The following is a 21778-nucleotide window of genomic DNA, read 5'->3' as shown; positions in this document are numbered from 1 at the left end:
CAAGGGGGCTGTAAATTTTGTCGCCAAGCACAGAAAGAGGCGGACATTTGAAAGTCAAGATTTGGGCATAAAACTCGTGTATAGATCATCATCGGAGGCTGTAAAACTTTAAGTACATGTATGCCATCGAGATTCATTGACACAGGCTCATAAAAGTCCTTACGAAATAAAAAAGAACTCCTGCAACTGGAACGTAGTGTGTGCCAGACGTGCCCAAAAGTCTCAGCTAACTGGAATACTAGGAAGCAACTTTACTGGAACCGAGCAGCGAGTATTGTCAAGTATTGTCTGTGCGCTTGTGTTTATGACTACCGAATCTCGAACGAGTAGCCAGCCAAAATAATATCCTTGCCACTTGCTGCGCTATCGTCCTGGGCCGCACCCCGTCGTCTGGTTGTGCATCTGTACGCTGCGAGTATTTGCCTCATGCCAAGAGGTCCTGCGGGACCTCGACTCCGTTTGTTTGCCTCGCAAATTTAGCATGAAGGAGTGAAAACGGTTTCACAATTGTCCTGCTAGTTTGCAAGTGTGTGCGTGTGTGTGTGACTTGGCTTCCTAATTTTCACTTGTCCTGCTGCAGTTGGTACAGCAATCCGTCATGTGTCCCACACCTTGGGATTGTTCAATATTTGATCTTATTGCCAGGGGTCTTGAACTTCTCTTCCGAATTTGTTTGTTTTGCCTTGCAGTTGCGGCTACTGGCGGCGATTGAGATTTGAATACTTGTGAATATTTTGTGCATATACGAGCGGCTTGTATGGGCTCTGTTGACACTTGTCTAACGGGTTTTGATGGATCATTAAGTGGAACTTCATTATAATAGGTGCTGGCACAGGAGTTCGTTTATTGAGAGTTGGAATGGATTGTGCTGTTCGTTTCGGGCGAAATAAGTTGGCATTTCTCTTGAAATAATATGAGTATTTGATGGTTATATATTATTTGAAGTGATATAAATCAAGGCACGAGCGCAAAACTTTTTTTTTTTACCATTAACCCAACTTTTAAACGAATTTGTTGTCCAACGACAAGATTCCAAGGAATTCCACAGATACCTTAAGTTTTTTTGCTAGACAACCCCCTTAAAAGAATTTTGATATAGAATCTGTGAAAAAAGGTTCATTATATTGACATAAGCATATAAGCAGGTCTGACGAATACTATGGGAAATAAAAAAAGTGTATCAGAGGATTAAAAATGCCTAGTTCGATGGCGTAGTCCATAAATTGTACTCTCTGAAGGATCTTTAAGATATAAGATTTAAGATTATATTGACTCAGTCAGCCATATCATATGCTATGAGAAGTATATAGCTAAAAACCTTAGAGCTTCATTTACAGCTAGATTCCTAAACATTCTGCATATTTAAGCGATTAAATTACATGTGCTGCAGCCCCTCTTCAAGTCTTAAATTCCACTCAAAAATTCAATCAGTGCTCGTCGAACTCAACTTCCAGGACACGAATAATTTACCCAAACTAAACAGGAAGCCAGGTTTGAACGCCCACCAGCCCAAATGAAACTTCCGTTTGACAGGATAACGACAACATAAAATATATATGTGACTCTTGGGCTTGGCTGTTTATCGATTGGTCCACGCTTCAGGGATTCCAATAATTGAAAACTGTCAATAGGCAAATTAGAAAATTTGTCATGTTTATCGTGACCAAGTTTGTGGTCTACTTGAATTTTTCACTGTCAGAGCCAGCGGCACAATTAATGGCCAGCCCAGGCATGTCCTGTGGCTCATTTGCATTTGCCAGCTGGGGTCTGCAGCTGAGCCATGCGAGTGCATTCAAGTGCCCGAGGACGAGTTGCACAACGCTTCATTACCGTCGAATTTTATGCTGATTAGCGCTGAGAGGATGTTTTACAGAATGCAGGACCCCGGCTCAGCACCAGCTTATAATCCCAGACAGAGTTTCAGCTATTTTAACAGCCTGACAGGCTCATTCCGCTCAATTCAATTTTAATTTCAATTTCTATGTTATATGGAGCACATTTGCATTTGGCCTGATGCCGCACACACACATATACGCACACACACACTCACGCCACACACATACAACGGCCATTTTACGGAGCTGGTTCTATTGGTTTTTCCTTGCCCAGATGCAGGCGGCGTGTGTTCGCATGTGCGTATCCTTAATATGCGTAAACTTCACGCTTAATTCTTTATATTATGATGATGTCCTTTCGCTGCTTTTTGGCTTTTGTTTTCGGTTTACTCTTTGGTTTTACAATTTTTCAAAAACTCCATTTGGCAGTTTTGTGTTCCAGGTGTGACTATCTCCCTTTCTCTCTCTCTCTCTGTCTCTCTTCCTTATTGAAATCGACTGCAATTAATGGCTGTTGATAGATTTTTATGTTTGTATATCGGTAACTGACTTTTGCAGCTGGGGGTTGAAATCTAACCTCCCGCCTGACATATGTGATGGATGGAAAAACTCGTTAGGATGTTGAAAGAGAGCAAATAAGTCAAGGGAGAGGAGAGAGAAACTAGTTAGTAGGGTATTAATATAATCACTTCAGACTGTGCTTCTAAGCAAGGTAATAAAATCGTACATCGATTGCAATTTATTTAATTTTTATTTAGCTGATTTAGCTACTTTTTGGTTTTGGGTTTTAGTTTGGAATTCTAGCTTTGAACACGCTCAATCAATATCAGATATCTTTCATACTCAGTTATCTTTTCAATTAAATTTACACTTGCGATAATAATCCAAAAGACTCTTTTACCCCCCACGAAACCCCATCAAATTGTATTAAAATCATAATTCATAACCCAAGCTAACTGCTAACGAAACAACAAACAGAAAACTATCTTGACTTGTTAGATAAACAGAATCTCCGCTAAATGATGTCTGTGCAAACACAGGAGGGTGGTCGTAAATAGGCATGAACTGCCATTGTGTTGCCAGCGGCAGGATAAGCCAAGCCAAGCCAAGCCATGCCAGAAGGAACTGCGAAACCCCCATAAAACTTGACGATGACAAACAACAAAGCGGGCAACACGCAATGTCTATGTCTATGAGTCGACTTGGACCTAACCCAACTAACAACCCAGAAAAATTGCAAATGAACAGCAACGGCAACAAAAGCTAGAAAAACATTAGAAGCCCTTGTCGAATATTAAACACCCTTGCAACTATACTACATCATATTGGTGAAATTTTTTTTAAAAAATTAATCTTTTAAACGTAAATTCTTATTGGAACTATATGATAAAGCGGTTAATAATCCCGATTATAAGACGGGAACTGGAAAAAGAGGGATCTATGCACAAGAAAGAAAGATTGGGTTATATAAAAATAGGTGGACACGGCTCTAACGACTCGGTGTTGGTGCTGATCGGGAACATTTATTTACTTTATGTGGTCGAAGATGTCTACCATGCGTTACACATTACGCGCTAAAATGATGCTACCCTTTGCAAGGGTATAAAAATGGCATAAGTACACACGACTGTGGGTGCGAAAATGCCAACCGGAACGATTGATAATATAATGCGCAAGAGGTAAAAACGGTGGCCATGTGTCCTGTTCTGTTCTCCTCTCTTCTGTTCCATTCTCTGCCCTGAGCCCTGTGCCCTGTCCTGTGCCGCCGGCAGCCTTCACGCTTTAATTGGCTGCCGGCGACAAAAGTCATATATTGTGCACAAAAGTGTCACACACAAGGACAACAACAACAGCAACAACGGGAACAACAACAAAAACAACACGCACACACAGAGCGGGCAGCAGCAGCCATGACAGGACTAGTGACAGCTGCAGAGATCGCTGATGATGTCGCCGCGTGGCTGCATAGCTGCGTCAGGGGCAGGGGGGGTTGTTTCTTTGATTGTGCGATTGTTGTTGATATCAAAGCGCTGAGCGCGAACCGCCCCACAGCGAGCAGCCAATCAGCGTGCGCAGCCAGCTCCGAGGCGTTGCCCCAGCCGATTAAAGCGCAGCGTACGCGAGACTGAGCACAAGCGTGCGCTCTCCCTCTCTCTCGCTTACTCTCTCGCTCGCTCACTGTCTGTGCACAGGCGAGGTATTTTTTTTGATCGTTGCCATATTGTGGCGCCAGGCAACAGCAACAAAAGGGCGGACGCGAAAGCTGCGCGTTGCTCGCTCTCTCTGTGTGCGTGCGTGCGCGCGTGTGTGTGTATGTGTGTGATTCGTGCGCTTGTATTGCTATTGGGAAACCAGTTTATGGTCGCGATCTCATTGCCGGCCGCATTCGCCGCCCGGCGTCGCCGTCGTTAATTTATGCCTTTAGTTGCTTTGCAAGTCTCGTGCTGTTTGATCGTTGCCAGCGCGCGCAATTCCAAGAAACGGGCAAACGTCACGTAAACTCAGATTGCAAAAACGGCGCTTCCTTCCGTCGGATATCGCGTTCGCGCAGCTTCAGTTTACTGTTAACTCAAACGTTCAGTGATAAGTATTTGGCCAAAATAAAGCCAATTTGGCCAGCCATGTGAATCGTGCATTGTTCCTAGTGCTCCACCTTCCACTTGTGCGTGCAATTTGAGCCCATTTCAGGCCCCCTGTGATCTGTGCTCCACTGTGCAGTCGCGTCGTAGCAGCTCCCAACGTAGTTCCTAAGTTTATTTATAAGCAAACACAACTAAAAAGACAACAATTAAATGGATATGTCCAGCGCCAACTCATTGCGACCGCTGTTTGCCGGTTATCCTTTTCAAGGTAAGTCTACGTCTTGAGGTCGCCAGCCAAAAGGATGCAGCTAATCCGTATCGCCAACTAACTTGCTCAAACCATAACGATTTTAATGATTGAAGCCATTTTGCTGTCAGTTTGAATGCACTCGAAATTATGCATTTAAAATTAACATTTTTTGGAATAATAATCCCTATTAAATGCTTTGATAAAACTGAATAATTTACAAATAAAAAACGAATTATTCCGCTTTTCAGCTTAAAATTTATTTTATAACCCACATTTTATAACAAAAAATAGGTTTATAATAAGTAATGTTTAACTAGCAATGCCCTTTTGGCATTAAGCTGTCATAACTTTTGCGAAAATTTAACCGATTTGCCAGCGGAACTCCATTTTGGTAATGCTTAAAACTTAGTTAGTTAAGAAACCCAGAATCGAAATATTTTTTTGAAATCTATGCATGCAGTCTGCCCCAATTAATGTTGCTAAAAATACTATAAAAATAGATTGATTTATAATCGATTGAGAAGCATTCAAACTAAGTAAAAGACATTCCATTTCAGGCCAGGGACGCGTCAATCAGCTTGGCGGCGTCTTCATCAATGGTCGCCCGCTGCCCAATCACATTCGGCTGAAAATCGTGGAAATGGCGGCCAGTGGGGTGAGGCCCTGTGTGATATCGCGTCAGTTGCGGGTCTCGCATGGCTGTGTATCCAAGATACTGAATCGCTACCAGGAGACGGGCTCGATAAGGCCGGGCGTGATTGGTGGCTCTAAGCCGAAGGTGACTTCGCCGGAGATTGAGGGACGCATCGATGAGCTGCGCAAGGAGAATCCCGGCATATTCAGCTGGGAGATACGCGAGAAACTGATCAAGGTGAGTGCGCAGTGGGTGCTTCTCTCTCCCATTCTTTCTCTCTCGCTCTCTCGATCGCTGCACCTGCGCAGGAAGCAATAAAATGTGACGGCACAAATGGGATAAGGATTTGCAGTGCCGCCCAGTAGCTCTAACCGCATGGCATTATGTCCATTCAGTTCGGCAAAAACAAAGACCAAGACGGCGGCTTACTTCCGTTTTCCGAAAAGTCACGTGGCACACTCGGTTGCTCGGTTCCTCGGGCATGGAACCTGGTGCGTGTACGGCCGACCGCCCGCCCGCCCGCTGGCTTTGTTTATGGCACGTTGCCGTTGTCCATTTGTCGGCCCTTTGCATATGGCCCGGCACATCGATCGGCCAATTGACAATATTGTTGTACAACGGCGACGACAAATTTTTTTGCCAGATGCCACCCAAACCGTTGAGAAATCGATTAAAGCATAAAAGTCGGCATAAAACGCCAACGGACTTCATGTTGGCCGCCTTTTTGTTGTTGCGCTGCGGCTTCGACTGCCTTTCATCCTTGAGGCTAACAAGGTGCAACACAGCGCAATATGTTTATTTTATTCTTTGTTGTTGTTTTTGTTTTCGTTTTTGCCCTGCGGCAAGCGCTTCTAACTTCCGGTTTGACGAGCATTTTATCATGCGGCTAACAGCCAGGTTGAGGCGTAGGTTTATGCAGCTCGTTGTGCACATAACGGCACTGAATACACTTGGCGAAATCGGGCACGCTTAGAGATTACTCACATATATATACATACATATATTCCTTATAATAACAATGTTTTTTAAGGAGTTAAGATTTTGCTTACATATTGGGAGCATAATGAAGAGCTTAGTTGCTGAATTTGCTTAAAATATCTTAAAAACAAAAAGATTTTCTTACTTAAACTCAATGTTCGAACGACTCTCCCTATAACAGCTACACAATATACTGCTTCGAATCGAAGGACTTCAGAAAAAATGCTGACTGCTTCAAAAAGGTTGGGCTTTAAATTTAGGGTGTGTAGTAGAAACACAGTCCGAATTGACCATATAGACAAGATGGATTCTCAAACTTAGGTAATTAAGGTACAATTGTATGAATCATATAGATAGATCGGAGATTCTAAAGCTTTTCGCTGCCTTCCTGTAAATAAAATGTCCTTCAACACAAGTAAACTAACATTATTTGAGCAATTGTCTAAGGCTTGAGCCTGAAATTTAACTATTTCCTTGCTTCATTGAAGCCACAGTTGATTATCACTCAGTGTATATTATCTACGAGCTTAATAAAAGCTCTCAAAATCAATTTAATTCAAGTCACGTTTCAATGCATCTCCCGAAAAAAACAGTAGGAGTTCAATCTGTCAATCCCCACACACACACACAAATCGGCGCACATATTCATTATTTTTTCCACACATTAGCGTAAAAAAATATTTTACAAAATGTTGCCAAAATAAGCCAACAAAAAAGGAATAAAACCAAAGCGTGGAAAAAGCCTTGAAGCGGGTTTTCGAAAATGTTTTCTGAACCTACGCCAATGCTGTTTGCTTAGGGGCCAGACCAAGTGTCTCGGCGGTTTTTGTTTTGTTTTTTTTTTTCGTTTGTTGGCGTGCTGCCTACTGATCAGAGGCCCTCAGATGCGACTGCCTGCCTCCCCTCGCCCTGCCAGCCCCTTCTGATGCTCTTTGCTCTTTATTTGAAGCCGCAATTAGTTACAGTTTATGTGGCGATACCGATTCGAGCGGCCATCGATGCGATCGGTCGAAGATATTGCAAACAGCAAACAGCAAACGGCAAAGCGGAAAACGGCACACGGCCGGTTGCATCACTCGTCGAATGTATCTGTGAGGCCGTGTATCTGTATCTGTATCTTCGCATCTGTATCTGTATCTGCAGCTCTCTTTCGCTCTGTGGCAGTAGGCGTAAACTGAGCCTCCAGGTGCGCTTCACGCTTAATTAGAATACGCCATCGGGCTCCATACGCAGCCTCTCATGCTGTCTCTCGTGATCGTCTGAATCGAAGCCTTAGCCTGATCTCAAGTCGCCTGAATTTGGCTTAGGTATCTGGTTAAAGGCAGCTGTAGTTGTTGTTGTTGTTTTTGCTGTTTCATGTTCGTGATTGATTCAGTTGGTATTTATTGCATAAATCAATTTATTAATCGTCAGTATCGAATTCCCGATCATAAAAATTAACTGAGATATGCAATTAAACATTTTATGCCACAGGCACAGGTTTTATCTATAAGGTTAGCATATGATTTTGCTAATAGTTTTTTATAGAAAACCAAAAACAATTACTCGGCGTTGCCCGGTTCAACTGAAGATATTGAAAGCGCATGTAGTACCAGAATTGTTCGACTAATTAATGCCAACTGTGGACATATACAAAGCCACCCATCAAATCAAAAGCTTGCTTCCACACGTCTATGCATTTGCCCTAAGGACATTCATTTTCCATTTCCTTGTTTTACCCTTGCAGGGGGTATTATAATATTGTCTCGAAATGTGTAACGCATGTAACATCTTCGACCAAATAAAGTAGAAATATTCTTGATCAGTAACAACAGCCGAGTCGACATAGCCATGTCCGTCTGTCCGTCTGTCTGTTTCTATGCGAACTAGTCTCTCAGTTTTAAAGCTATCATCATGAAACTTTGCAGAAGCTGCCATAGGAACGATCGGTCGAAAAGTAGGTTCTTGCATAAAAAACTTTTTATTTTTTAAGATATCTTAACCATACTCGGCATTAACTATTTTCCCAGTGCTCTTAGATACGGGCAAAGCATTATGGCTATTATGAAAAGGTTGGGTCTGCAAGGGTATTAAATCTTGGGCGTGCCAAAGATAGCCCTTCTTTTTCGTTTTAGTATTTAAATTTATTATTATTATTATTTTTGTGCATAATAACAACTCGTTTAAACAAATATACAAAATGGAATTCGAATCGGCGACTTCTAGCTTGCTAGTCCGACGCTCAGATACTTAAGCTATGCAGGCCTATGACAGAAGAGATTTAGCTCAATAACCAAACTGTTTTATAGACATGCTGACATGAGCCCAACTCATTCCGCATTCTCTCTGACAAACTGCTGATTTCCGAGAAATATTTTCATACATTTAACCCTAGAAAAGAGCCGAACTGAAACTGCGAGCAACACACCTGCCACTCATGCAAGATGCTAGACCCAAAAAAAAACGAGACATATAAAAAGTATATGTAGAAAAATATTTTTGTTTAAAGCGCGCTCGAGTGTCAATCCAACTGTCAACTAATTAATTAAATTTCAATTGAATTTGTGTAGCCAGAAATCAAAGAGGCAAAAAAAAAAGGTGTCGCACAGTCGGGGGCAACGCTGCGGCGTCTGAAGGGGCAAGCTTGGGGCTGGGGGCGCGGCAGCCAGTTGTCAGTTGCTACAAGATAAGCTGTCACACATTCCAGCTGGTAAAGTAACTGGCAACTGGCAACTGGTGGGCAACAACGGTAGACACTGACCGGCAGCCGCAGAGCCAACCAAGTGCCATGGGGCAACACACAACAAAAGTCTAGTTGAAAATCAAAACATATTCCCAGTTGTTGCTGCAACAGTTGCTGTTGTTGTTGTTGTTGTTGTTGTTGTCATATTCATGACACATTCAATAGAAATAAGAGCCAGTAGCCAGCCAGTGGGGCAGCTAACCAGTCAGACAGCACAGTGAAGCGCAGTTCCCCCCCAGCGAAAACTGGACAAAGTGTCAGTTTCTAGCTCTAAGCGGCGTCTGGGCTATGTCTATGAGGTGCCAGTTGTGGCACCTCAGCCATTACCTGGCCATAATTTTGTTAGTGGCTACAAAAATATGCTTATTATTAATCATAAAAAAAGTAGTGTTTGCGGCACATGCCACTCCATTTGAGACGCTGATGCTGGGTCAGTTTTTTCAACTCCAACTCAAACTCCAACTCCTGCTCCAGCTTCAAAGATCAGACAACTTGTCCGCGTCGCACAGTTGCGCTTCGCTCCGCAGCGATTAGCTTGGAGCTCTGAGCTGAAGCTGGAGCTGGAGTTGGAGCTCAGCCTGGAGTCGACGTGTTGCTCTAATGAAAACTGACAGTTTTCGGTTGCATTGCATGAGAAATTGGTTTGGATTTTGTTCGTGTTGATATGATTTGATTTCGATTTCATGTTTCTCGGGAATTACGTGCAGCAGCAAACAGAGCTGTTGCTTAAGCGCCATTAGATATCAGATTCAAATCAATTGATGGACAAGCCAAACAAATAAACAAATATATACATAATATATAAAATATGACTTAACTCAATTTAAGGTTTGTTTTATGGAACACTTGAGTTGCGTAAAAGCAAAAGAAACAAAAATCATATAAAAATTTGTTCTAATACATAAAATCAAGGAATACCTGTCATTTCCCGGGCAAAGTAGCATTTTTTAAATCAAATATTTAATAAAATAATATGAAAGGCTTACAAATAACTTCAAATATTTAATAAAATAAAAAAAATGGATTTCAAATAACTTTGAACATTATTTTATTGTCAAAGGGGGAGAAATTTGGGAATTTACCACTGAAAAAATATTAAAAGGCAACATTTTTCAACACTCATAAATGTATTAGATACTTTTGTATCTATACTATTTGTATTCAGTTGAGCTATGGATAAGACGGGCTTCATAAATGATTTAATGTAAGCGAGTTTATTTGTAAATTCGTTTTTAAACAAAACTACTTTTTCATTATATTTTAAACGATAAGAAGACATCTTTTCACCTTTTTTTATTGCATAAATTCTCAAGCCAAATGCATTAAGATTCACACCTGTGATCTGTCGCGGCATTTAAGACAACACGTGACACTCGGACAAATTCTCAAGCCCTGCTCAGCTTGACATTTCTCCTAATTGGATTACAGCACAGAGAGTTTTAGAGCGGGCAACAGCGAGAGAGATGAGAGAGAGAGAGAGAGAGAGAGAGAGAGAGAGAGAGAGTTGGGTAGAGATAAAAATGTGTCCAAACAGCAAGTGGGCAGCTGCCCAGCAACTGTGGACTTAATGTCACTGCGCCAAGTGCATACGTAAATCCTCAGCCCATTCGAAAAGACCAGACCGAGTGCCTAACGCTCGTATAATTTATAGGCCCAACCGGTAGCCCACAAATATTTATGCGGCTGGGGTTTAACCTAATTGGATTTGTGTGCTTGATTTGCTACGATTTCGAGTGCTCATTTAGATAGGGATACAAATACAAGATACATATACATAAGCGAGCTATTTACACGATCTGACCTATTGATAACCTTTTTCCCGCATATCAAACAGGAGGGCTTTGCGGATCCGCCGTCGACTTCATCGATCAGCCGATTGCTGAGGGGCAACGATCGCAGCAGCGAGGATGGACGCAAGGACTACACGATACATGGCATACTGGGCGGTAAGTTTTAAATATAATCTTAACATATAAACCTGTTTGTCCCAAACCGTAAGAGCCAGGAAGCTGAAATTTTCACTGTAGTTACCTTATGTGAGAAAGGTGCACGTTAATACGGGGTTTCGAGAAATTCCACCCGCATGTCTGGAAAAATCGCGGAAAACGTTTCTATGATACTTTTGTGTTTACCATCGGATCGGCTTCAAACTCATTTTCAAAGATCTTCGTTCAAATTCATTTGAGGGGTGTTTCACACTTTTTGAAAAATGCATTCCTCCTTGGTGGAAATGGGGGTCAAAGATTTGGTGGGCGACGTTGAAACGGTTTTTTATTTACCGTTCGATCGGTTGCAAACTCATTTTCAAAAATCTTTGAGAGAATTTATTTGTCATGTACCACGAGCACATGTCGAAACTTCCCACTCCTATAACACGGTCAAAATGCAACCGATTTTCATGAGGTTTGGCTTTTTGTTCATGGGTTGGCCTCTAGATCAATTTGTCATCTAAATCTGCCAACATTATTCATGGTCAAAATTTAAGTGAAAATGATATCCTCAACTCTCCTATATAAACATAGGTTAAACTTTCCCACCCCCATTACTCTCATCTGATTTACACGAGGTTTGGCTCATTGTTTTTTTTATTTTATACGAACCACGGGCAAGGCCGGGGTCTACCCCGGGTATACCGCTCAAATCGGCTTGAACTCGAAATTGAAATTTATTTAATATGAACCGAACTTTAAGGCAAAGAAGATGTTAAAATATTTCGATGGAGTGTCAGTCCCAAAACATAAATAACTTGGGCCTCATTCCTTGCATTTATCTAACCATAACGAAAACCTCGGTTTATGTGTGTAAGACCAGGTTCACGAAATGAAACTCAAGGCGGGAAGATGGTTCGAATCGTTAACCGAACCAGCCTTGCGATATATATATATTTACTCTTGTTTATTTTCCTTGCTTTTTCGGCAACGTGCTACCAAAAAATTGGAGATCATTTATTTGATATGTTTGATGTAATTTCGTAAAATCATTCCCAAATCATTTGTTGCTCAAATCAACAAAGTTGTGTATGTGTCGGCAATGGCTCTTTGATCGTCTTAGAACGAGCGACTTAAACTTAAATCAAAGCCGCTCAAAATATTACAATAGATCTTGGCCTATGCGATAACGATCGTTTCTGTCGGTTCGGTTCGGTTGTTGGCAACACAACAGCCCGAAATACAGGCCACAAAATAGGTGTAGATGATGACACCTGAGAATCAAAAAGTACACGAGATTCCAGATTCTCTGCCTATTGCACAGCTAATAACCAGGTTTTTCATTGGCTTGCGTGAGACCTCGACTCTGACTTCGACTCCGACTCTGACACCGACTCCTACTCCGTCAGTCAGTCGCACTCTGGACGGGGCCAATAATCATGCTAAATATGCAAAGTCATTCGATAAACGATCGGCGGGGGTCAAAGCGGTTCCCCTTTTCGTTTAACGTTGCCCAGTTTACGACTTTCTGCCTCAAAATCGACTAGAAAATTGTCTGTTTCGTATTTGTTGTTCCCATTGTTGTTGTTGCATCATTAGACGAACGTTTTCACTGTACTTTAGCCGACCCTCGACAACCCTCTCGCACTGCCCTCTTTGCCAATTGTCCAATTCGCCGACGGCCTCTGATATTTTCCGTCCCATTTCTGTCACAGCATAAACGCCTCACAATAGCCCAGTGGGTGAGGCCAGAGCTCAGTCAGAGTTGTCACCTTGACTTTGGTTCTCTTAAAGGCCTCAATGGATGCGGCTGGCATTTGCAGAATGAATATTTTTATTTTTATTATGTTTTGGGTGTTTCCTAACCTTGAGCAGAAGATAGCAAGTGTTTGTCTTCTTTGTCTGTCTACTGAATTTTTCTACTCTCCAACTTGCTGCTCTTTCCTGCTGTGAGGCACATTTTCTTGCAGCTGATAAACATAACGCTTGCGAAATAAGCAAAACGGGTGTTTACTAAAAATATAATACTGAAGATAGTTTGCTTTTTTAGCTAACGAAGAGAGAGAGCGAAAGAGAGAGAGAGAGAGAAGAGATCTCATTCTTCGATGTTATCCCAGCCCATAGAGTTTACAAAATAGCTGTGTTAAACCACACTCACAAATAATATAGCTCTTACTTTAGAAGGGTCTGTTTTGAAATCGTCAGAATAGAAAGAGTTGATATTGACCAGAAATATTTTTCTTAGGAAAAATTATCCCAACAAGTCTGTCCTCAAAAATATAATTTTTTATACATAGAAAAACAGATTTTTACTAAAATTTAGCAAGATTCGATTTACTAGATGTATTCATAGATGTGAAAAGCTGGGCTCACAAGAACTCCAACTGACAATTATTGAAGAAACATTTGTGTTCCGTTAAGTGACTCCTTTTTCAAATCGTAACTCTCTTAACCTCTATTCCTTTTGTTACCCAAACTTTTCAGCTTTAAATTATGTATAAAATATAATAATTGGCCTCCCCACATCACATTTAATTGTTTATCCGTTCTCGCTCAGCACCTGTATGCCTAACCCATTTAACAAACCCCAAATGGTGGCTCCAATCGTACAAATGCCAATTACTAAATATAATCTATATAAATTCAAGACAAGAGCTATCATTATGTTGTCGAAGCGTATAATAAGCACACGCCCTCCCATCATCACGGCCATAGCCATTGCCATTGGCATTGCCACAAACCCTACACCAATTCCTACACCAATTCCACTGACTTCGTAATGATGCGACTGCGTAATGATGGCTGGGTTGGTTGGCTGGTCATCCTGGGACTCGCAATCAGAACGCAATCGGAAGAACAGGCACAGAGACACATTCAGGGCGACCCATACAGCTGGCCAAGCATCCGACCAAGTCCGGTGTCGGTGTCGTTGTCGGTGTCGGAGTCGGTGCCTTTGCCTGTAATCAACGCCTTCTTTTGCCGACTGGTGGGGTGGCGGGGTAGGGGCTAGGGGTAAGCGGGTCTCAAACAAAAAAATTATGCATTATTAAATATATTTCTTCGTCTCGTATTTCACTTATAATTTCGTTTGATTTTGATTTTGTACAATTTATACAACTGGGTCTGGCCAGGGCCAGAGCTCTGCGGCCCCACCTCAGCTCTCGGATGGGCCATTGTCGTTGACTGTGTTTAGCGGCGGTTCGCTTTGATCTTTCCACGAAAAGATGTGGAATATCAAATAATAACTGAAACACACAAACACACACACACAAAGAAAAGCAGATTTGTGTGGGGGCTGCAACTGACCGAAACGGGGGCTACTGGTGACAAAAAAAAAACAAGGGCAGGGGAAAGCCCGAAAATGTATCAAAAGCGTTTGATATAAGAAAAATAAAGATGTTAGTCGAAGCATTGATAGTTTTTCTCATTTATAGATGCCGCGTTTGAGCCAAAAACCAATTATAATTGCATTATATTAATATATTTGCTTAAAATTATTTAAAGATAAAAGACATTTTGAAAATGTAAGATATATTTTCTATTTAAATGAGTTTATCCTATAATAATGTCTGGTTCATAAAATTTGGGAGGAACACATTCATTTCAGAATTTAACATTGATTTTATATTAAATTCATTAGACATAAATCAAAGTGAAAAAATTACTTTAAAATGTGGCGCGCAGTTCTGCGAACTATCCATTTGATAAACTTCAAATCGATACGCCTCCGTTTGTCAGTTGCAACAAACTTGCCGCTAAATGTTGCAACGCCCCCGCTAAACGGGCTTAACAATAGCTCAAACCCAGCCGATCCCGTTCCCGACCTTGTGTCTGATAAATACGCGTGCGATTTGTATTATTTGGCGTGTTAATGGACCAACCCATGTCAGGTGAAGGCCCACTCCAAAGAAAATACAAATAAAAAATAGAAAAAAACACACACACAAAATCAAATGCCAAAACACCGACAAAAAGTCAAGAAATGAACACTTGCGGCAATTAGTGTAAATGAAAAGCCGCGCACAGGACAATGGATCAATGCCAGCAACAAGCAGGCCGCCAGGACGACGCGTGGGAATGGCCAGGGGCTATTTACTAAATATTTGAGACGGCCAGACAATGCGGCAACAATTGGCCGCAGAGGCTCGAACCCAGCGCAGGGGCTAGAGCCCGGCCCAGAGCTAGCGCAAATACAAACAGGTTCAATTATTTGCAAAAAAAACAGATTTGAGATAAAAGAGCAGAGACAAGAAGAGAAGTCGCAATGGCCGCAGAAGACAAACGGTCGCCGCTCGATGGAACTCAAGAACAGTTCACGCCAGTGTTGGCAACTGCCGGTCAAACAAACTGGCTGAATTCCATGTTAAAATAGCCAAAAAGTAGCTAAACCAGGTTAGTGAGCACAAAGAGATATAATTAGTAGGAAAAGAAGTAAAATCAGTTTAAAGTGTTAATAATAATTTTCTCTCTGAATACAGACAAAAACAGCTGGAAAATAGATTAAAATTGTATTATATTATTAATGTTCCTTCTGAATATGGCAAAATACACCTGAAAACAGCTGAATTGGCTAGACTGGTTGACAGTTTTTCAAATACTCTTATTATAAAATTGTGATATCAATTTTCCATCATACAAGCTCAAAAAAGCTATATTAAGTTCGAAAAACAGCTGAATTTGCATTACTAGTTCTCACTCCTCTTCTAATGCTTGAGATATAATTGGAGGCAAAAAGCTAAGTCAGTTGAAAATTTTGTTAAGAAGGTTCCCTCTGAATATAGCAAAATTCAGCTAGAAAATAGCTGAATTGGCTAGACTGGTACACACCTTTTCTAATGCATGAGAGTGGGCGAGTTGCGGAGAGCGAACGCGAGGGAGAAAGAGAGAGAGAGCGAGCTGCTGCATTCTTGCAGTGTCAGATGACAAATGACCAGAGCGACAGAGCGAGAGAGAGGGATAGATGATTGCGCAAAAATATCCTGCTCCTTTCGCTTGCATATGTGTAGTGTGCGGTCCCACAATAAGATCTGGTCGTGCCCTCAATCATGCACATGGTCTGCGGCTCTTCGGGCTCTTCGGGCTCTTCTTGTGGTGTGGCGTGGCTCATTTGTTCGAGCTGGGAACCCATTAAAATCGTTCATGCCCGAAAAAAGTGTCAACGTAACAAAAGCAGCGCCTCGACTTCAAATGCACCGATCTGCGGCGGCATCTTTAATGCCCACCAGGGTGTCCTGCGTCGTTCCGTTTGATCTCATTGTTGAGACTCTCATTTTTTGCCGCCGCCGCTGCCGCCACCGCCACCGCCGCCGTCGTCGTCGATGCACCGCTGCGCTGCTCGTTCGTGTTGATGAGTTACAAAATATTTTATTAACGTATTATCACACTTTAGCCAACCCAAGCGAGCCCTTGCTCACTGTGTTAGTATCTGTATTTTTGTATCTGTATCTTTGTATTTGTATCTGTATCTGTATCTGTATCTGCATCTGTATCTGTCGCTGTCTTGCATGTCTGCTCATCTTTGGGGGATTTGTTTTGATCAAGTGTTTGTGCGCATTGTTATTTAAATTAGTTTCATTTCATTCTGAACGCAGAACTGCATCTGAATCTGTTTCTGGTTCTGATTCTTTTTCTTCGAGGGGGTGCTGGCTACGCACAATCGGCTCTTTTGCCGCCGGATTATGATTATAACTAATTTTTGGTCTTTTCTCAATCTCCTTGCCGTCTGTTAACAATTTTGTAAATTAGTTTAAATGTGCTCTGCGTATGGATCGGGCACATTTGATATCGCGAGGGCGTTGATAGAGCATAAATTTTGGTTACTTTATGTTTAATATATTCGATAGAAGCATTTCAATAAATATTTGTTATATAATTATACAGTTCCTGATCGGGGCTCTAAGCTGGCCAGGCAGTTTTGGGGCTTAGAAAAAATGAAAGCTAGTTGCGAGCGGCTGAACAAAAAGACTTTGTCTAACGCTAAGTTTTTAATTTTCTTCTCAATGCAAATATACATATGTTCTTATCTAGCATTTATATTATTTTCTGCTTTTTCGATCATTCACCCAATTCAAATTTCAAGGTCTCTGCACAAGGCACCAATTAAAAATCGCTGAACAAAAGAAAAGATATGAAAAAATTATGAAATTCCTCACTCAACGCTTATTTAATTTCCAAAAAAAAGAGTGTCGTATTTTTTTAAAGCTCCTGTAATCCTTTTGCTGACAAGAATCTTAAGCCTTAAAACAGAACAGCGCCCCATAAGTCGCTCTGGCTGAAGGCACCGAAAGTCCCAAATCTGGCTGGTGACAGAGCCCGCGCGTGTCCGCTCCGTGTCTCCAGCTGACAGCTGACAGTGGCCTCCAGCTTGAGAGGCTCCACTAATAAAAAGTGTCATAGCCGAGGGCAAATGAATTGGGTACCAAAAAAATTTCATTTCATTTACTTGAAGCGTTTCCTATATAATTATATAAACAGATCTCTTGCTGGGGCTTTTCAATTGCAGCAGCCTCCAAGAGCCGCAATCGTTTATTAGATGCAGGCAATTTAAATTGTGTCAGATTCTTGTTGATTGATGGCCGTAGAATTTCGTCTATAACATAGGGTTTGGGCTATTCCAAAAATGTGCAGCCGCCTGATCTGTTGACCTTTTGGACACAAAAGTGTGCCCAGTGACTGTCCATCAAGTGAATGCTTGGAATTGGGGCCTGTGACCACACCAGCCGCCGCCCCAGCTACCCCCAGCTCCGCTGTCAGCCCATTTACTACCTGCTGTTTTGAAAATGCAGTCCGAAACGTCGTTGAAAATGATCGATACCCCGGACGGATTACAAAACCACACAGCAATTTATCACAGAGCCGCTCGAAAAGAAAGCCATAAAAGCCACGGAGCACCACCGGTAGCCACAGTGGTGCCAAAAGTTTGATCTTTGTTTTTGGGGCCACCATCGGATTGTTAAATTGTTAAATTGTTAAATTGTTCGACTGGTGGATTGTTTTTGGACCTGGACTCCGGCTCTTTCTCAGTTGTAGTAACAACAAATTAATAAATTGTTTAACATTTAAAAACTAATTGATTTTTGTTTATCTCTCGCTCTCTTAATCTCTCTCTATCTCTCTCTCTCTCTCTTTCACGCTCTTTTGTTTTTCTCACTCGGCGTTCGGTTTTATTGAACAGCTTCTGCAGTTTTTGGGAACCCGTTTCTTATAATTAAGTTTTATTGTTGCGTGTGTTGAAAGATTAATAGTCGACTTCTGTTTTTATTCATTTTTTCCACGCATGTGAATTTTGAATTTCGAACCACTAAACAGTGGGCGTTCCAGACTTGAAGATTTCTTTGCTTTCGCAGGGATTTTTGTTGTTGTGATTTTGGGTGTGTTTTTATAAGCTTTACGACTTTTATAAGCGTGCCTGAAACTTTAAGCTTACAATTGAGGGTTTGTTGGGTTTCGATTTGGGTTTCTGGCAAATCCTATTTTCAAGATTTGCATTGATTAGTTGGACAGGTGCTTGGGTGTGGCTAGGAGACTGTACAAACTTATGCAAATTCAAAAGTTCGATCATCCATAGACCTTGTTCCTAACAAAAGGGAATAGTTAGCTTTAGAGTGATGAAAGCTGAAACCCGCTGAATATTCGAACTACAAAAATATTAAAGATTTCATAGTAAAACAAGTCCCCTTGTTTCCCTACCTAACTTTTGATTTCCACTCAATTGACAGCTCTACCAAAATAATGAATTCCAATACATAGTCCAGTCTAGTCGCACTTCCTGTTTGCCTGTTAGGCAGTCTCATTTATCAGCCAAATAAAATCAAAGTTGCCTAATCCACTAAACCAATTAATATTTTCCCACTGGACAGACCGGAAAAGATTACAACGCGCTTAGGCTGACCACAAATTGTTCGAGCTCTTCCTGTGCCACACACACACACGCACACGATCAAGGACGATCGATTTAATCGTGCCTTCGATTCAGAAAGCGAGCAAAGTATTTCCGCTGTCAGGACAAAGCCAGGCTCAACGGCAAGTGTGTGTGAGTGTGTGTGCCTCTGCTGCTTTATGAAAAATGATCTTGTGATCTTGTTGAATAATTCCCCACTTCTTTGAACTGCTGCGTCGCCAAGCGAGAAAAAAAAACTCAACCCTAATGTCAGTTTATTGTGTAATGAGCTCTCCAAATAATTTGGCATGCCCTCCGACTTTAACCGAGTGTACAACCAATGATCGCGGCGGCTCTGCCACACGCCGCGCTTCATGCCCGATTTCTTGCCAAGGCGGCATTTACTTTCGTAAACAGACGCCGAAGTTAATTGGCGCACTCCTCCATAGCGCTCCATGGCCTTAGATGGCTCCCATCCATGGTGGAATCGCCAGCTCGTTGACAACTTGCCGATCATCTTCTTGTGTAATTTGATATATTGTGTCACTTGTCAACTGTGGTGACTTTTACGAGCTGCCTGCGGCAACGCCCCACCTCCAACTTCAGCGAACCCCTCTCAGCGGATCGCATCATCTGTTGACTTCTGTTGTGCGATCATCGTCGTCGTCGTCGGCGGCGGCTGCTTTTGACAGATTTGTTGCGCTCCCTGACGTTTCAATTAATATGCAATGGCGCGCAGTGAACGTCGACACTCCCATTCCCATTCCCTGTTCCCATTCAAACTCCCATTCTCATACGATCGCTAGTTGAGGGGATCACACGATTCACCACGTCGGTGGCCCCATCGAATATGATTTAGTAACTTTTTCCATATATATTCCATTCAGCAGGGCTAAGCGTATAAAATTTTATGACTTCTTACGAGGCGTTTATAATTTTAGTAGCCTTTTAATAAAGTGAGTCTCTTTCTTTGCCAGGCCGGGATTCGGACATCAGCGACACCGAATCGGAGCCGGGCATTCCGCTGAAACGCAAACAGCGACGCTCCCGCACCACATTCACCGCCGAGCAGCTGGAGGCACTCGAGCGCGCCTTCTCACGCACCCAGTACCCGGATGTCTACACGCGGGAGGAGCTCGCCCAGACCACCAGCCTGACGGAGGCGCGCATCCAAGTCTGGTTCTCCAATCGTCGTGCACGTCTGCGGAAACACTCGGGCGGCTCTGGCTCCGGGCTTTCGCCCATGAATGGCAGCGGTGCCGGCGTTGGCGTTGGGGTTTCCGTCAGCGGTGCTGCTGCACCACTCGGCTTTGGTCCACTCGGCGTTGGCTCCATGGCGGGCTACAGTCCCGCCGCGGGCACCACGGCCAGTGGTGCGACGGGCATGACCGACAGCACCCACCACCATCACACCACAGCCCATGCGCCCAGCTCCCATAGTGCAGCGGCCGCTGCGGCGGCGGCTCATCATCACACACAAATGGGTGGCTACGATCTGGTGCAGAGCGCGGCGCAGCATGGCTTCCCGGGCGGCTTTGCGCAGCATGGCCACTTTGGCAGCCAGAACTACTATCATCAAGGTGGGTACAAACAAATCAAGATGAATTCCTTTTTGGAACTCCCATGAACCCCATATTTCTCCCACTTCAATACATCCTTCCTATTCCTATTTTAATCCTGATCCTACCCTTTCTCTTTTAGCTCCTTCTACAACTCAACCTCCAACTTTTCCTTCGTATCCCTAACATATCAAAATATATGTCTCGTTCTTTATCACTTTCCCCACCTCATGCTCAATCTCTTCCTTATTCTCTCATCTCGTCTGTGTCGAGCTCCACATCTTCCATAATCTTATTCCATTTACTGTTACATTTATCTCCACCGCCTGTCACGCCTCTATCTTCTATTTCCCCTCAATTTTTCCCTTCCTCCCATTTAGTAACCTCTCTAACAGTATGCTTCTTCTCTTCTCTTCTCTCCAATTTTAGATTATTCCAAGTTGTCCATTGACGACTTCTCTAAGCTGACTGCGGATAGTGTATCAAAGATCTCGCCATCGTTGCATTTAAGCGATAATTATGCGAAACTGGAGTCGCCCTCCAACTGGTCGCAAGCTGCCTACCATCTCAACCAGTCGGCGGTAGCGGCGGCCAATTACAATGCGGCGGCGGCTCACCATGCGGTCGCCCAGCACCAGTTGACTGATTATGCGGCTGCTGCGGCGCATGGCAATGTGGCCGCTGCCTACAATCATCCACTGCCCGCCCAGGGTCAGACGGCCAAGTACTGGTCATGAGTTAATTACTTTAGGCCGAATAGATGCGACGACATTCCCTCTCCCTCCACAGCCCCACAGACCGACACACAGCCCCCGTTTGCATACGATATTTGAGTTAGCTGTAGAATATTTAACTTAATGCATATGACAATTAAAATTATCAGCAGAGGCACATGTAAATCTTAGGCGCTTACCTATTTATTCAACCGATATGCAAATCATCGTCTTATTAGAATTTAATATTATATTATTTAGAATGTACATTACACGGCTTTTAGAGGCGCATTGGGCCAAGACGACGTGTTTCCATTCGCTAAGTATATTTATTTTTTATGATCTAAGATACGAAAAGCGATATTATGTATAAAATATAGAAATAACATAAACAAAATTAATGTGGTATTATTTGGGGTTAATTGTAAGGAAGGGAATTTATGTAAATGACAAACAAAGGGTAAGTATGTTACGAGCTCTTAAATTTTCCAACACTCACTTCTCGAATAACTCATCCAAAACTTATATGATTTTAATGAAATTTTCAGTATTCAAAGTTATGCCAAAATATAATTACTTACGAGAAATTAGAAGTAAAAACTACGATGTATATTTGATAAATCTTAAGGACTTTTTAAAGTTTAATAGCCTGAATTCTTTCTTCTGTCTTTATAGGGGTTCGATCCACAAATTTCGTT

General features: G+C 42.3%; 1 protein-coding gene across 1 annotated transcript; it reads left to right on the top strand.

The window, feature by feature from the left end:
• Nucleotides 1-4252: 4252 nt before the first annotated feature.
• gsb-n (gooseberry-neuro) lies at nucleotides 4253-21462 on the top strand. The gene is made up of 5 exons (XM_064680067.1): nucleotides 4253-4685; nucleotides 5225-5538; nucleotides 10836-10947; nucleotides 19786-20388; nucleotides 20797-21462. The coding sequence occupies exons 1-5, from the start codon at nucleotides 4628-4630 to the stop codon at nucleotides 21102-21104; spliced, it is 1395 nt and encodes a 464-aa protein (XP_064536137.1). The 5' UTR covers nucleotides 4253-4627; the 3' UTR covers nucleotides 21105-21462.
• Nucleotides 21463-21778: the final 316 nt, after the last annotated feature.

The sequence above is a fragment of the Drosophila montana genome, unplaced genomic scaffold, assembly GCF_035044405.1.
Source record: "Drosophila montana isolate Dmon_TW-CO22-7 unplaced genomic scaffold, ASM3504440v1 contig_2081_1, whole genome shotgun sequence".
NCBI lineage: Eukaryota > Metazoa > Arthropoda > Insecta > Diptera > Drosophilidae > Drosophila > Drosophila montana.
The sequence above is the reverse complement of the archived record's forward strand: the minus strand, read 5'-3'. Positions and strand labels throughout refer to the sequence as shown.

Coding starts and splice junctions, on each gene's coding strand:
- gsb-n (XM_064680067.1), top strand. CDS start 4,628: ATGGATATGTCCAGCGCCAACTCATTGCGACCGCTGTTTGCCGGTTAT. Junction 10,948..19,785: donor GATACATGGCATACTGGGCG/GTAAGTTTTAAA, acceptor TTTCTTTGCCAG/GCCGGGATTCGGACATCAGC. Junction 20,389..20,796: donor CCAGAACTACTATCATCAAG/GTGGGTACAAAC, acceptor CTCCAATTTTAG/ATTATTCCAAGTTGTCCATT.